Genomic DNA, 18320 nt, shown 5'->3' with positions numbered 1-18320 from the left:
TTAAGTCTCTGACTTCGGCTCAGGTCATGATCTCACGGTTTGTGAGTTTGAGCCCCATGGCAGGCTCTGTGCTGACAGCTCAGAGCCTGGATCCTGCTTCAGATTCTCTCTGCTCCTCGCATGCTCGCTCCCTCTCTCTCTCTCTCTCTCTCTCCCTCTCTCAAAAATAAATATTTTAAAAATTAAAAAAACCAGATCTATAAAAACTTTCAAAAAACAACTTAGAAGAATGACTTTATGGCCTCAGAAACTGTAAGAAACCAAAAAAAAAAAAGGAAAAACAAGAAGGAAATCAATAAGTTTCATCACTTTAAGAACTTCTCTCTAAAAAGGTAGCATAAATAAAGTAAAAGACAAGCCATAAGCTGGGAGGAAATGTTTGCATAAATTATTAGTCTCCAAAATGTATAAAGAAGGTCTTAAAAATTAAAGAAACACCAACAACACATTAGGAAAAAATGGGAAAAAAACTTTAGATACATTTCACAGATAAGGAATTATGAATGAATAATAAACCTATGAAAATATGCTCATTTTGTTCAGAAATATTAAAAGTGTAATGTAATACCACAATGAGATGATATTTTACAGCCACCAGATTGGCATGCATTAAAAATTTGACAACAGGGGCGCCTGGGTGGCTCGGTAGGTTAGGCGCCTGACTTCGGCTCAGGTCATGTTCTCACGGTTCGTGGTTCAAGCTCCACGTCAGGCTCTGTACTGACAGCTCAGAACCTGGAGCCTGATTCAGATTCTGTGTCTCCCTCTCTCTGGCCCTCCCCCACTCACGCTCTGTCTCACTCTCTCTTTCTCTCAAAAATAAACATTAAGGGGCGCCTGGGTGGCGCAGTCGGTTAAGCGTCCGACTTCAGCCAGGTCACGATCTCGCGGTCCGGGAGTTCGAGCCCCGCGTCGGGCTCTGGGCTGATGGCTCAGAGCCTGGAGCCTGTTTCCGATTCTGTGTCTCCCTCTCTCTCTGCCCCTCGCCCGTTCATGCTCTGTCTCTCTCTGTCCCAAAAATAAATAAACGTTGAAAAAAAATTTAAAAAAAAAAATAAATAAACATTAAAAAATTAATGAAATATTAAAAATTTAAAAATTTGACAACAAAAGTGTTCAAAATGTATAGGGGGTAGGAACTAGATGCCTCTGGCAGAAAGCTTATTTAAAGAAACAATAGAGGAAAACTTCCCAAATCTGGGGAACGATATGGACATCCAGGTACTTGAAGCTGAAAGGTCCCTAATCAGGTTCAATCCAAAGAAGACTTTACTCAGAAACATTATAATAAAAATGTCAAAAATTAATGACAAAGAGAAAATCTTGAAAGCAGAAGAGAAAAGGAGCTTCTCAAATACAAAAGAACTCCCATAAAGCTATCAATGCATTTCTCAGCAAAAATCTTGCACGCCAGGAAGGTGGGATGTTTATTCAAATTACTGAAAGAAAAAGACTGCCAGCCTGGACATCTGAGTGGCTCAGTCGGTCAAGCATCTGACACTTGACTTTGGTTCATGGGTTTGAGCCCCACATTGGGCTCTGCATTGAGCCTGCTTGGGATTCTCTCTCTTCCCTTCCTCTCTCTCCCTCTCCCTTCCTCCCTCTCTCTCTCTCAAAATAAATTTTAAAAATCACAAATTTATTTTTTTAAAAAAGGAAAAGTACTGCCAACCACGAATACTTCACCCAGCAAAGCCATCAAAATCAACTGAAAGAGAGATAAAGACATTCTTAAGATAAATAAAAGCTGAAGTTCACCACCACTAGAACTGTATTACAAGGAATGGAGTTTTTCAAGCTGAAAAGAAAGGATGCTGACTAGTAACACAAAATTGTATGAAAGCATAAAATTCACTGGTAAATGTAAATATATAGTCAAACTAAGAATACTCTAATAGAATTGTATGTAAATCAGTTAACTCTAATATAAAGAATAAATGACAAAAACATTATAAATAACTATAGCTACAATATTTTGTTAATGGATACACAATATAAAAATATGTAAGAAAGTGTTGAATCACTATATTGTACACCTGAAACTAATATTACACTGTATGTTAATTAAGTGGAATTTAAATAAAACTAGAAAAGATATAAGCAATGATATCAAAAACATAAAATGTGTGTGGAGTGTAAAAGTGTTGAGCTTTTGTATTAGGACAAACTTGTTATTAGCTTAAAGTAGACTATTAAAACTCTTAAGATGTTTTGTGTTAGCCTTATGACAACCATAAAACAAAAATCTATAGTAGATACATAAAAGATAAAGAGGAATCAAAGTATACCAGTATAGAAAATAATCAAATCATAAAGGAAGAGAGCAAGAGAGGAAGAAACACAGAATCTATAAAACACCCAGAAAACAATGAACAAAATGGCAATAATAAGTACTTACTTACCAATAATTACTTTAAGAAAATTGATTAAAATCTCTAATCAAAAGACACAGAGTGACTGAATGGATATAATACAAGACCCAACTATATGCTGGCTATGGGGTTGACTTAAGCTTTAGGGATATTTAAGGATTCTTAAATTCTACATATGAGTGAAATCATGTTTTTTGTCTTACTTTGATTGACTTATTTCACTTAGCATTATATCCTCTAAGTCCATTCATGTTGGTACAAATGGCAAGATTTCATGATTTTAAAAAATGTTTTTTTATTCTGAGAGAGAGAGAGAGCACAGGTAGAGGAGGAACAGAAAGACACAGAATCCAAAGAAGGCTCCAGGCTCTGAGCTGTCAGCACAGAGCCCAAAGCGGGGCTTGAACTCACAAACTGCAACATCATGACTTGAGCTGAAACTGGGCACTCAATTGACTGAACCACCCAGTAGCCCATAAATTTCATGAATTTTTAATGGTTGAGTAATAATCCATTGTGTGTGTGTGTGTGTGTGTGTGTGTGTGTGTGTGTGTGTGTATACCACATCTACTTTATCCATTCAGCTATCAATGAACACTTGGGTTGCTTTCATATCTTGGCTATTATAAATAATGCTGCAATAAACATAGGAGTTCATATATCTTTGTGAATTAGTGTCTTCATTTTCTTTGGGTAAATATGTGAAAGTGTAATTACTGGATCATATGGTAATTCTATTTTTAACTTTTTGAGGAACCTGAATACTGTTTTCCACAATGGCTGCACCAATTTGCATTCCCACCAACAGTGTACAAGGTTCCTTTTTGTCTACATCCTTGCCAACACTTGTTATTTCTTGTATTTTTGATTTTATGCATTCTGACAAGTGTAATGTAATATCTCATTGTGGTTTTAATTTGCATTTCCATGATGAATAGAGATGTTGAGCATCTTTTCATGTGTTTGTTGGCCATTGGTATGTCTTCTTTGGAAAAATGTCTATTCAGGAATTTAAGAAACAAAACAAATGAACAAAAAAAGAGACAAACAAAAATAGACTTGAATACAGAGAATGAACTGGTGATTGCCAAAGGGGAAGTGGGTGTGGGGATAGGTAAAATACATAACAGGGATTAAGAATACACTTACCTTGATGAGCACTAAAAATATATAGAATTTTTGAATCATTATATTGTACACCCAAAACTAATAAAATACTGTATGTTAATTATATTTGAGTTAAAAAAAATAAAAGAAAAAAGGATACATCTAGGCTGAAAGTAATGGAAAAATATATTCCATGAATATATAAACCAAAACAGAGTAGGGGTAGTTATACCTATATCAGAAAAAAAAGGTTGATTAGAAGTCAAAACTGTAATAAGAGACAAGGAAGGTAATTATATAATCATAAAGGGATCAATACATTAAGAGGAATAACAATAGTAAATACATGTGCACCCAAAATTAGAGCACCGAAATATAGAAAGCAAATATTAACAGATCTGAAGGGAGAAATAACAACACAATAATAGTAGGGGACTTCAGTATCCCACTCTCAACAATTTATAGATCATACAGGAGAAAATCAATAAGGAAATATTGGACCTAAACTACATTTTTTAAAATATTTTTTAATGTTTATTCACTTTTTGAGAGACAGAGACAGAGTGTGAGCAGGGCAGTGGCAGAGAGAGAGACACACACAGAATCCGAAGCAGGCTCCAGACTCTGAGCTGTCAGCCCAGAGCCCAATGCAGGGCTTGAACAAGATCATGACCTGAGATCATGAAAATTAAAACATTAATGAGATACCACCTCATACATGTTAGCATAGCTAGTCAAAAAGTCAAAAGATAACAAATGTTGGTGAGGATGTGGAGAAAAGTGAGCCCTTGTGCACTATAGGTAGGAATGTAAATTGGTACAGCCATCATGGAAAACAGTTTTGAGGTACCTCAAAAAAATTAAAAGTAGAACTATTATATGATCCAGCAACTCCACTTCTGGGCATATATCCAAAGGATATAAAATCACTGGTTCAAAGAGAAATCTGCACTCCCATGTTCATTACAGCTTTATTCACAGTAGCCAACATAGGGAAACAACATAAATGCCAGTCAATAGATAAATGGAAAAGAAAACTCCACAAAATGGAATATATACACAAGGGAATAGTACTGTTTATTTTTTATTTTAAATTAACTTTAAAAAATTTTTTTAATTATTTTTTTTTATTTGAGAGGGAGAGAGTGAGCGAGTGGGAGAGAGGAGCAGAGGGAGAGAGAGAGAATCCCAAGCAGGTTCTGTGCTCAGTGTGGAGCCCAACATGGGGCTCAATCCCATGACTTTTGAAGCAAAAACCAAGTCAGATAACCAACTGAGCCACCGAGGCACCCCAATATATAAAAAAAAGTATATACAGGTATTTGCAACAACATGGTTGCAACTGGAGGATATTAAACTAAGTGAAATAAGCCAGATACAGAAAGATCACTTCATCTTACTTATATATGGAATCTAAAAAAAGTCAAATTCATAGTAACAGAAAGTACAATGATGGCTATCAGGGAAAAGGGAAGATATTCATCAAAGGATACTACTTTTAGTTATAAGATGAATAAATTCTGGATATCTAACGTATAGCATGTTGACTATAGGTAATAATAATATATTATACACTTGAAATGTTCTGAGAATTAAACTCAGGTGTTCTTACATAAATAGTAATAGTTAACTACAAGAAGTGATGGATATGTTAAGAAGTTTGTGATAATAATTTCACAATGTATACATATACCAAAATATTAAATTGTATACCTTAAATATATACAAACTTTCTGTCAAAAATAAATAAGTTTTTAAACATTGAAAAAATATTTCAAATCAAGTAAATACCCTCAAATATTTCAAATACTTTCCATAGTATATATGTTCAATATGTAGGCATTCAAATATCTATTCAAATCTATATTTAATAGTATAATTGTGACCAAAAAAAAAAACCCATTAGATGTCTCTGAAACAGACTATGCCCCATATTACACCTAAGTCTTTTCCTTTTAATTGGTTTTGATTGGCCTATTGCCTGGTTAGAACTTGATAGAATTTAGGTTTATATTAGTTAAATAGCCACAAAAATAATACTTGTGCCAAATTAAATCACCCAGGATTTATTTCACAAACATTATGTGCAGGGTCTTGTGCTCTTGGGGGAGTAGCAGCAAACAAATAACATGTGTAGACACATACATATTAATTGACTGCCAGGACCTTTAAATGTTCATTTTACCTGTATTTCCTTTGATTTGCAGTCTGTTTGGGATAAAAGAAAGATAAGGGTTCTAGTTAAACTATCCAGATATATGGAAGTACAAAACCCTGCCCTCTCTGATTTCAGGGTGAAAGCCACACTAAGGGAGGATGCTGAAATCAAGCTGACCTGAGTTATTCATCTTCCAGAAAGATCACAATATTTGACAGACATTCAGAAAACCTATTTTGGCATAGTGACCTGGAAAAACACTGGCTTTGAAATCAGAACTGTTATCTTGTCTAGGCCATGCCATTTATTACTATACTGGCAGGGTCTCACTATCTCATCCTGCAGAACTCTACCACTGTTCCAAATCTGGCCTGCTCCTTGTTTATTGTTCTGCCTTGTATTTCTAACTCCTTGTAGTCCCTATCCAGGCTAAGGTATTCTCCTGTGGCTACTCCAGTCATATGCCTCTCCCTGACCTCAGCTGCTACTAAACAATATTCCTTCCCTAACTATCGTCTACCTTCCAACTGCAGACCTGTGTACAAAATATTATGGAGCCCAGGGACTGCGATGAGGGAGGAATGAGGAATGACTGCTAATGGGTATGGGTTTCTTTTAGGAGTGATTAAAAAGTTCTGAAACTAGATGGTGGTGATAGTTGTAAAACATCATAAATGCACTGAGTTCCATACTTTAAAAGACCCAAAATGGTAAATTTTATGTTATGTGTATTTTACCTTAATGAAAAATAATATATAGATTATGAGCTGGAGAAAACTGAGGCCTTCCAAGAGAAATGATTTGGCCAAGGTCACAGAGCTTAGGTAAGACATTTCCCTTCTGCGTAAGTTCTCATATCTATCAGACTTCTGTAGGATGGGCTCCAGGTCTAAATTATGTCTGTACAGGGGCACCTGGCTGGCTCAGTCGGTTAAGCATCTGACTTCAGCTCAGGTCATGATCTCATGGTTTGTGGGTTTGAGCCCCACATTGGGCTCTGTGCTGACAGCTCGGAGCCTGGAGCCTGCTTCAGATTCTGTTTCTCCCTCTCTCTTTGCCCCATCCCATTTGTTCAGTCTCTCTCAAAAATAAACATTTTTTAGAAATTTAAATAAAGTACATTTGTACCTCTTCAGTAACAACTTGAGGATCATCTATTGGATGAACAGATTTATTCTACATATGAGGAAACCATTACTGATTCACTGCACACTGCCTGTTTCTGGATTCCTGGTCACCTGCTTAATTGAAGCACAGCCAGCAGCAATTCGATGTTAGACCCACTAATACCAACCATTTGCCATGGCAGCGAAGCTACCTTATCTGCTTTCTACTGACACTGCACTCTACCTACTGTGTTGGACTTTCCCCAAACATGTGCAGTTGGAAGGGTCCTCACTCATCCCGTGCCCTCAGCCCACTCCAACCCATATGGAAAGGTAAACTTCTAAGATCTGGCCTCAGTTCAAGTTTATCTGACTGTATTGCAGCTTCAGGGCTACTGCTGGCCTTGTCTGATTTGTAACACCATTATTAAATGTGCTACTTAACAGTAACTTATACTTGCCTAATATATAACTGAATGAGGGCATGAGTCCACCCCACATATGACCCTCAGTCTCAAGCCCCACTGAGTCAATAACCTCACTACCTTAATAAGCTTATCAAACAGCTAAAGAGCTGGACAAATTGGCAGAATTTACAGGCCTATTACAACGGCTCTGTTCCCCCAATACATCTTACAAAAGATATTTTTCCAATTCATTTCTGACTGCAATGTATAACAGTGTTCTAAAATTTATGCAGTCATAAATGAGGGCTAACTGCTTATGTATAGCCCCAGTAAAATTATGCCTGTTGGTAGAAGCCAGAGCAGCCAAGAAACTACACCATTCAATTACATATTCAGCAGACTCATTACTTATAACGCCATTTCTATTAGTTTTGTGAGGCTGGCAGTATCAACATCTCTGAGCTTCCATGCAGCCCATGTCTTCATACAAGTGACTAAGTGGAGGAACAAAAGCTTTTACTGGGCAAATGGCCTCCATCTAGCCACATACAGAGGCCTGGAGTGTTAACAGGTGAGGCTTAGTAGACTTCATCTCAGACTTCAGATGTCTGAAGAACTACAGAGTAGAGGGTCAGTGCATTCTGAGGAGGGTGTGGGGGTGGGGTAAAATAAGGACATTACTTCCACTATTAACATTGAAAATTTGCTACTAGTAGTATCATTATTATTGCTTTCTATATGTCAGAACCTACTATCAGTAATTTAAAAGAATTATGCAAAAGGCATAGTTCTGTTTAGTCCTCACAATAAATTAATGAGGTAGGTACTATTATCTCATCAAATTAAAGATGAGGTCACTGAAGCAAAGAAAATACAAGTGATCTGCCCATCGTTATACTGCTAATAAATAGGAAGGCTACTATTCTAATCCAGATTTTATCTACAGAGATAGTGCTCTTAGCCACTTACACCATTTCCATGAGTAGAAGTTCCAGAAAGACAGATTTCAGTTCAACATAAGGACAAACTCTCTCAGAGTTGTCTTCACCTACAATCAGTGGTCTGAAAAGATAGGGAGCCACTTGTTAATGGAGGCATAAAAGCAGTGACTGGATGAACACTTAGGAGGTAGGAACATTTTGGAGGCGTTCAAACAGCAACAACGAAGCTGAATTAGATGACTTTTCATTAACTTCTTACTTAAATTCTAGTTAGCTAACAAACAATGTAATATTAGTTTCAAGTGCACAATATAGTGATTCCATACTTACATACAACACTCTATGCTCATCACAAGTGCTCTCCTTAATGCCCATCACCTATTTAACCCATCCCCCCACCCACCTCCCCTCAGGTAACCATGAGGTTGTTTTCTATGGCTAAGAATCTGATTCTTGGTTTGTCTCTTTTTCCCTCCCCTTGCTCATTTGTTTTGTTTCTTAAATTCCACATGAGTGAAATCTTATTGTATTTGTCTTTCTCTGATTTATTTCACTTAGCATAATATTCACTAGTTCTATCCATGTCCTTGCAAATGGCAAGATCTCATTCTTTTCTATGGCTGAGTAATATTCTATTGTGTATGTGTGTGTTCTTTATCCATTCATCAGTCAATGGACACTTTGGCTATTTCCATAGTTTGGCTACTGTAGATAATGCTGCTATAAACATTGGGGAGCATGTATCCCTTTGAATTAGTATTTTTTTTTATTCTTTGGGTAAATGCCTAGTAGTACAATTGCTGTAATATAGGGTAGTTATATTTTTAACTTGTAGAGGAACCTCTACACTGCTTTCCAGAGTGGCTGCACCTGAGTTTGCATGCCTACAAACAATGCAAGAGGGTTCCCTTTTCTCCACATCCTCACCAATACCTGTTGTTTCTTGTGTTGTTGATTTTACCCACTCTGAGAGGTGTGTAGTGATATCTCATTGTAATTTTGGTTTCCATTTATCTGATGATCAGTGATGCTGTGAAAATGTTCATATGTTTGTTGACCATCTGGATGTCTTCTTTGGAAAAATGTCTAATCATGTCTTCTCATTTTTTAATTAGGTCATTTGTTTTTGGAGGGTGCCTGGATGGCTCAATCAGTTAAGTGCCCAACTCTTGATTTTGGCTTATATCAGGATCTCACAGTCGTGAGATCAAGCCCCATGTTGGGCTCCATGCTGAGCATGGAGCCTGCTTGAGATTCTTTCTCCCTCTCTCTCTGCCCCTCCCCTGATCGTGTGTTTCTCTGATCATGTGGTGGAAGGGAAGGAGAGGCAGGAGAGTTTGATCTGCTAAATGTTATCTTCAACTACTTTTTAACAAAGAACTCTGGCCAGGTTCTCAGAAGTTCAGGGCTATTTGGTTGTAACTCCTGCCTAGAGGCTATGGGATACACTATATGACATTCAATGTTGCTTTAAATTTGGGAGATTCTAAAAGAGACCAACAGTGTGACCTACTTGAATTTGGAGGAAATCACGTGGGTCAGGCAACAGTCAGATTTAGGGTTTTCTCTGAGCTGAAGATGGCTCCATATTTTAAAAAATCCCCTTCCAATTAGCCAAAGGATGTAGTAAATGATCTCATCCAAAGCATGTACACAGTGAGAACCCATTAAGATAGATCATGTAAGTGCTAATAATGACATTTTAAATTATACTATGGAGGAGATAAATCTCTGTAAACTAGAGAGAAAGGCCCTTCCTACTAATGTCAGCCTCAACTCACATATTCTGTAATGAGTCACCTCTAGGTCCACAAACAAGAAACTTCTATGTAGATGGTTAAGGCTAAAGGCCTATATCCATTTGAAGCTTGAGTGGATAAACAATGGCTGGCATATATTAAGTCATCACAAGAAAGCAAAACAGTGTTGCCACTGAATGGAGGTAGGTCCTCAAGTGTTAACAGTCTTGTTAGCAGCCCAAGCATATCCTTTCCTGATATTCTACAGCCCAGCAAGCACAGGATTAAGATTCAAGCGGGGAGTAACATCGCTAAAAATTATAGATTAGGATGTACAAAACTCAGTCCCTCCACTGAAACAATCATTAGCTTGCAAATACTGATAGAACCAACTTTTTCAAAATTCTAGAATCTGATCCAAAGCTTACTGCAATCAGGGATTTCTTAATGCAAAAAGAGGAAGCTAAAATGTGTTAGAGAATGTTGAGGCATTTTTGTTCATTTGTCTACTATCCCCTTTTCCCCAGCAGCTGAGAGGCATTCCCACAAGTTTGCATTCCCAAGTTTGCATTCCCACAAACAATGCAAGAGGGTTCCCTTTTCCTTATGCAACTTGCTGGTGCCAGGCTAATGATATTGTTCATAAAATACTGTGGCTGTGTATTTTGACCTGTTTGGCACTTAGGGACAGGCACAGAGAACAGTCAAAAAACAAAACAAAAAAACAACTTTGTTTTGTACCCCTACTCCCTTGGGCTAAAGTGGCTTCCCAGGCAGTGACTGCTTCTGTTAAAAGATTTAAAGATATACATTGCCTATGATCACTTAGAGTAAGGCATGGAAGAAGGGGAAAGTAGAAAACAGACCCAACAGCACAGGAAGGAAGAGACTGAGAAAGAAATTCCTTGGGAGAATAAGGACTCAGAAGGCCACTGTACACACTGAGGAAGTAAGGGTACAACATACATGACTTGGAATAGATTCATGCTCAGAAAAAGCCTGAAAGAATTATAGGCTTACACTTTTGGAGGAGTGGGTTACATGAGAATAGGAGAGTAGTAAAAGAAAACTAAGGCAAAACTGTGAGCAGCACGGAGTAGTGTTGAAGAAGTGCCCCAGCTCAGAGCCAAGCTGCAAAGAGCAGGAGAATAACGTTTTTTGTTCGTTCGTTTGTTTGTTTTTCTTGACTTCAGTACTTAAATAATTCTCTGTCAGGTGACTGGCAGACCAATAAGATAACATAACAGAGATTTTAGTCACCACACATGACAAGGAATACAGTCTTTGCGTGCACACACACACACACACACACACACACACACACACACACATACACACACACACACAAACTTTGGAAAAGTCGCAAAACAAACAGACCACAGCCCTCAACAATCAACTACAGCAAATCCTGAGGAAGGTGAATAATCTGATCTCTAGAGTTATGACACTAAAATGTTCAAAATTTCCAGTTTCAATGAAAAAATTACAAGGCATACAAAGAAACAGGAAATTATGGCCCATTCACAGGAAAAGAAATGAACAGAAATCATACCTGAAGGAGCCCAGACATTATACTTACTAGACAAAGACTTTAACTGTCTTAAGATTCAGGAGGTCTACATTCAAGTGCTGGTTTTGTCACTAATTCACTACATAAGTTGAGCAAGTCATTTGCATTTTCTGGATTTATGTCTCCTCAGAATTTATACAATTAGGAGGTCGGGCTGATCAGTGGTCACAAGCTGAGACTTGGAGAACCAATTTAGCCCACAGATGTGTTCTGTTTGTCCCTCACAGTATTTCTTTTTAAAAAAAGTGAATTACTGATCAACACTTAAAGTATGGAGGTTTTTACATAAAATCCAATTTCTGGCTTTTCTTTAAAAAAAAACAGAAAATCTCAGCCCACTGGATTTTCCTCCTTCCTACACCCTACCCCACCAATAAGAACCATCAAAATCACTTTTTTTCACTTTAAATTTCATATAGATTTTCAACTGGACACATACCCCCACTTACCCTAGTCTCAGATTGCTTTACTCATGTAAGTTACTGATATGGACCCCATAAAAATCTAAGTTGGCTGCTGCTGGCAAAGATGAGTGTTTCCAATTCTAAATCTACTATGAGTCTAGGGTTTCATACATGTGAAAATCTTTCCCAAAATGCAGCCAAAAAGAGATTCTACGTAATTAAAAGCCAAGAAACACTCTGAAACAGTGAGCTTCCCTATAAATAGGAGACAGTTACTGTGACATCTAATCTGTACAATTGCAAGGAATAACAGTAATGACCTGATTAGCTCATCCTTTCAATCCCTTGCCTCAAGCTAGGCCAGAAACCAGAGAAATCTAGAATTTGAAGAAACAAGGAAAATACATGCTGATGATATCTGAACAGGCTCTTTACTTTCTGACCAAACCTATGCTTTGTCACACAGGCTTCACCTACTACCACAAATAAGATGTGTCCTGTACACATCTTGCCCTCAAGTGGGCAGTAGGTCCTCCCCAGGCCATGACCCAGAGTCAGAAACAAAGCCCCTTTTTACATGGAGACAAACAAAATGAGAGCCAGAATGATTTGGAGTTAGGGCTCCGCATGTAAAAGGAGGCCCACTAGAGGGGTGGGATTTGCTACTTCTAGGTACAATCATATCTCAGCAGTCTGCTGTCAGCTCCCGGGGGGAAATCATCCCAGGAAAGCAGCTGAAGATGTCAATAGCTACATATGGGGACTGATGTTCAGAAAGCTGTAATTCACTTAACCTAATTGCTGGCAAAGTACATCAACTCCTGCATTGTTTTTGTAAAGCTATATCCCAAGTTCAGAAGGGAGAAAATCTGATAACACACACAGACACACACACACAAACACACATACAGAATAAAATTCTGAAAAACAGGAAATTCGAATATTTGACTGGGTAGAAGACACATATACCTAGCAATTTATAAAGCAGCCAAAATGGCATCAAACTTCCTAATTACAGGTAACCAAGATACCACAGGTTACAGAATATTTTCATAATACTCAATTATCCCCATTTTACAAGGAGGAAAACTGAGTTTCAAAGATGTACAGAAAGCTGCTCAAGCTGCACATCTAACAGCACAAATGATGCAAGAATCTGGGTTGCTTACAAAAGCAAAAACAAACTTCCTCACAATAGAAAATTTCTGCACAGCGAAGGAAACAATCAACAAAACTAAAGGGTAGTCTACAGAATGGTTGAAGATACTTGCAAATGACATATCTGATAAAGCATTAGTATCCAAAATATATAAAGAACTTATAAAACTCGACACCCAAAAAAACACAAATAATTCAGTTAAAAATGAGCAGAAGACATGAATAGACATTTTCCAAAGAAGACAAATAGATGGCCTACAGACACAAGAAAAGATGCTCAACATCACTCATTATCAGGGAAATGGAAATCAAAACTATAGTGAATATCATCTCACACCTGTCAGAATGGCTAAAATTGACAACACAGGAAACCATGGGTGTTGGTGAGAATCTGGAGAAAGGGGAACCCTGTTATACTGTTGATGGGAATGCAAACTGGTGCAGCCACTCTGGAAAACAGTATGTAGGTTTCTCAAAAAGTTAAACATAGAACTACCCCATGATCCAGCAATTGCACTCCTAGGAATTTACCCAAAGGATATCAAAATATTGATTTGAAGGGGTACATGCACCCTGATGTTTACAACAGCATTATCAACAATAGCCAAACTATGGAAACAGCTCAAATGCCCATCGACTGATGAGTGGATAAAGAAGATGTGGTACACACACACATACACACACGCGCACACACACACACACACACACACACACACACACACACACACTGGAATACTATTCAGCCATAAAAAGGAATGAAATCCTGCCATTTACAATGATGTGGATGGAGCTAGAGAAATAATGCTATGTGAAATAAATCAGTCAGAGAAAGACAAATACCATATGATTTCACTCATATGTGGAATTTAAGAAATAAAACAAATGAACATGGGTCTGGGGGAGAGAGAGACAAACCAAGAAATAGACTCTAAACTATTGAGAACAAATTGGTGGTTACTGGAGGGGAGGTGGTGGCAGGAGGCGTGGCAGGTTGGGGGGATGAGTTAAATAGGTGATGGTATTAAGGAAGGCACTTGTGATGAGCACCAGAAGTGATTAATCACTAAATTCTACACCTGAAGCTAATACTGCATTGTATGTTAATTAGCTGGAATTTAACTAAAAACTTGGAAACTAAAAGAATTTGCATTCCTTAGACTCCACACTGGATTTTAACTTAATAAAAAGTAAGACTAGCTTGGACAGAACTACCCTAAGAACCCTTGATTATCTATCCTAGTACTGGGGTGCTCATACAACAATGGGACTTCCAGGTAGGGAATGGGGATGCCCCACTACATCAGTGACCAAGTTGGTTCAGTGATCCACAAAGGTGTCCAGTTGGTATGGAGTTCAGTGGAAAGTGTTTTCCCTCCTAATATACTTTCATGTATGTGCCAAACAACCTAGGGATGATGTTTTCAAGGAGTTACTGAATCTCAGGTCAAGGTGAGTCTGGATAAAGCAGGTCACTGTCCTATAACATGAAGGTGCAGTATCCCAGAAAGTTACCCATGTACCTACCAACTACATCAGCACTAATAAAGATTCAATAGTTCAATGTGATTTCCTTCTATGTCCTACCTATACATGTCAGAGCTTGAATAAATTCTAGAAGGTGCTTCAGAAATAAAGGAAAAAATAAAAGCCCATGATCATATACCAAATGATTGAGAGATCCATGACTAGGACTCAGGTCTATCATTTCTTAATATAGCTAGTACCATTTCCATAATACCATTCTAACCTCAACCAAAATCAATGTAGAATAATGGAGACAGCAATTTTATTTTAAAATATCTACTACTAGAAAATATCTACTAGATAAGAGTCTATACAACCTCCATCATTCAATCCCTTGAGTATCACAAAATCCCACCAGAAATGTAAACCTAAACATAAATTCTCATAAAGGAGAATTGAAAGAGATAATATTCATAACATTCATGCAACAGCCTGACCCCCTTTCCTTTTACTGGTAACACCACAAAAATATTCATATCATTCATATCATTCATGAAACAGCCTGACCCCCTTTCTTTTTACTTATAACACCACAACAGCTGGCCCCTAGGGTTCCATGTACTCCCATGTAGAGGTGTGAAAAATTCAACTATTATTAAAACAAAAAGGTTCACAATGATCAAATGCTCATTCTGGATACAATCTGAGGCAATATGTAATGCGATCTTAATTTCTCAAAGAATAAATATTAGTATAGTAGATAGAATACTGGATCTCTAAATTATGACTTGTACCCTGTCATTAATGGCCCTAGTCTGTTATCACAGTCCTCAGTCTAGACTTGTGTTAATACAGTAGCAACTAGCCACATGTGGCTAATGAACACCTGAAATGTGACTAATGTAAACGAAGATATACTGCCATCATAGAATACACACCAAATTTCAGTAGAAAAATATATTATTAACAATTTTCATAGTGATAATATATATTATATGATAATATTTTGGATACATTGGGTTAAGAAAATATATGAAAATTAATTTCACCTGTATTTTTGTATTTTTTTTTTACGTTTTTTACTGTGGCTACTAGAAAAATTTAATTATATTTGTGGCTTCAATTTGTGATTCATGTGGCTCACATTTATGGCTAACATTATATTTCTTTTTTTATTTACTAAATTTTAGTTAACATACAATATAATATTAGTTTCAGAAGTAGAATTTAGTGATTCATCAGTTACATACAACACTATTCTGGTATAGAGCAGTGGTTCCCAACATCAAAGATTCTGATTTAACTAGCCTAGAGCCTGAGTTTTGATGTTAAAAAAAAAAAAAAAACATTTTGATGGGTTTTTTTTTTCACCCATGTGATTTATTTCATCATGAAGCCAGGGCAGAAAACCCTAGGCTAGACTCTGTCATGCACGCCTGAGCCAGTCAGTGGTCTTCTCAAAGGTAAGCTTCAGCTGCTGGGAATGTGTGCTTCTCCTGGTCTTGGAAGCAGAAGCATAAATGCCAGTTCACTGATATGCTAAAGCTTGGCTCTGCCATTTGCCTCCCTGAATCACTCTGCCCCATCCCTTTATTTACTGTTTATTATAAAAATGACATTTCACAGAACGTCAAATACATTTGAATTGGGGTAACACTGGGGTACAGTTTAATCCTTCCTTTAAAGAAGGGTCTGTCAGCACAAGACACACAAGCTGTTTCTTTACAGGACCACACACTAATCCTAAAGACCCATGGTTACTGATGTTTTCTTTCTGATTACCCCTGGGACCAATTCATCAAGCAGCAAGGCTAAGCTGGAACAGAGATGACACTTGAAGACTGACGGAAGATGCCATATACATAGAGGAAAAAGGATTGGATATTTCATTAGGAGATTTTCAGGACAGAAGAGGATGAAAGATCATTTTGTCTACCTCTCTGCTTCTGAGTACTGACCTCACCTAAATAATTCCAACCAGATAACAGTGTTTCCTAGGTTTAAAGTCCTCCAAGAAAGGAGGCCTTTTTTAACCACTAAGGCCAGCCTTGATACATAGACCTTTTGGAGCTAATAACGTGGTGGGGTGATAATGAGGAGGATAATACTGGTGATAAATCAAGTTACCATTTGCCAGTTACCCACCATGTGCCAAGCACTGTGCTAAACACTTTAGACCTTTATGTGATCTCATTTAATCCTCATAAAATTCTGTTATCCTTATTTTTCAGATGAGGAAATCAAGGTTCAGGGAACTGAAGTCTTTCCAAAAGCCATGGAGTTGGGAGGTGGTAAAGCTGAAATTGCATTGTGGGTTATCTGACTCCAAATGCCCTGCTCCTTCCCTCATGTCACAATGTGATGATAATCCTGATGCCCTTCGTCTTCCAGGAGCCCAAGCCACTCTGATATTTTGTTTGGCATCAGGTATCTTACAGAAGAAACTAACAAAACGTGATAGGCTGTGGTAGGGATGATCATAAGACATCCTAACGTAGCTTTCGTATTTGTACTGCCACAAAGTCATTTCACTGTGATCTCTACTGGCATGAAAGAACTGTCAACACCATTTTGTGGATGGGGGTTGGGGGAATCAGAGCCCACAATTACCAACAAAAAAACAAAAACATATTCTAGCTCATAACTCTAAGGAAGGCCAAAAGCTGAGACATCAGGCCAGTGCTCTTCCCCCATAGCATTCTGCTAATTGATAACCCAGAGGAAGCAGAAACTGCTAAGGAAACCTTTCTCAAGAGCCCCTTCTATTAAGGGCCAGGTTCTTCATGGCACAATGTCAAAAGGGCCAAGACCTTAAAAGCCCCATCAAGGTGACTGCTTCCCACCCTGAACACATCTTAAATCCCAGTCACCTCACTCAAAGTAAGATATGCAATCAGTAAACTCTAGCCCCTGAGAGGGTAGAGAGCCCACACTCTTACATTAATAGCTGAAGACAACACACAGGCGTGTTCATGCTTTCCTAAATAAGAGAAAGAAGACAAAGGAGGCAGAGAGGAGTGAGGAGGGGAGGAGGAAGGAAGGGAGAGATCTATAAAACGAAAGAAAAGGGGAGACAAGGAAAATAATGAAATCAGAAAAGAAGAGATATAAGAAAGGCAAAGTTCACAGCAATATAAAGTTAAGAGTCTTCAAAAACCATCAAGGCCAAAAGGGAAGTGATTTGTACAAAGCCACCATACTTAGGAGACAGGAGGCAGGAGGCAGAATATGGGAATTGTTAAAATAAATAAGGGATAAAAAGAAAAGACTCAAAATTAGAAGGGAAAAGATTAAAGGAGGCTCAAGTCCTTGGTTAAAAAAAAAAAAAAGGAAAAATTGTGAGAGGAGCCACCAGGAGAGAAATGAACAGGAGAAAAGAGGCTGGTGAAGGGGGAGCCAGGGGCAGGTAGCCAAGGAGACAGGAGAGGGGAGTGAAGGCTGACTGACACTCACCCTCACAAAGCTGGCAGGAAACCATCCCTCCTCATCGTCGATCTGGCCCCACCACCAATCCTTGTTGGAAGCATCCAAGACTTTGATGACGTCGCCAGCTTTAAATGCCAACTCCCGGTTGGCCATGGTGACGTGATCCCATACTGCCTCAGCACTAACGATGGAATCTCCAGTGATCAGCTTAGGAGACAAAATGAGAATGTGTTCAGTCCACACAGCTGGCTACCTTACTTGCCCTTTACCCCACCCACAGAACTCTACTAGTTATGGAAAAACTGACATACTAGTGGTGAAGGGTTGGGGAGAGGGAGATGGCACTGGGAAGCACAAGCTCCACTGGACCACAAGACAAACAATACTTGTCAACTTTCCATTAACCAGTGGATGGAATGACCCAGAATGTGAATATGAACTACATAAGCCTTATGCTTTTATCCCTAC

At 38.1% G+C, this 18320-nt stretch overlaps 1 protein-coding gene across 2 annotated transcripts in view; it reads right to left on the bottom strand.

Annotated features, from left to right (window-relative positions):
- ARHGEF9 (Cdc42 guanine nucleotide exchange factor 9) overlaps window positions 1-18056 on the bottom strand; it is a 133941-nt gene extending 115885 nt beyond the window's left edge. The window contains exon 1 of one of the 2 annotated variants that reach the window (XM_047092575.1): window positions 17880-18056. In XM_047092575.1, the coding sequence (XP_046948531.1) occupies window positions 17880-18005 (126 nt within the window). In that variant the 5' untranslated portion in view covers window positions 18006-18056. The remainder of the gene's footprint in view (window positions 1-17879) is intronic. The other variant, XM_047092577.1, reaches the window with a different exon arrangement.
- Between the last annotated feature and the right edge of the window lie 264 nt (window positions 18057-18320).

This window comes from Lynx rufus, unplaced genomic scaffold (genome assembly GCF_022079265.1).
Source record: "Lynx rufus isolate CCGP_SWC_20201006 ecotype Redwood Valley unplaced genomic scaffold, mLynRuf1.p SCAF_30, whole genome shotgun sequence".
Taxonomy (NCBI): Eukaryota; Metazoa; Chordata; class Mammalia; order Carnivora; family Felidae; genus Lynx; species Lynx rufus.
Note: the sequence above shows the minus strand (reverse complement) of the source record. Positions and strands in the feature narration are given on the sequence as shown.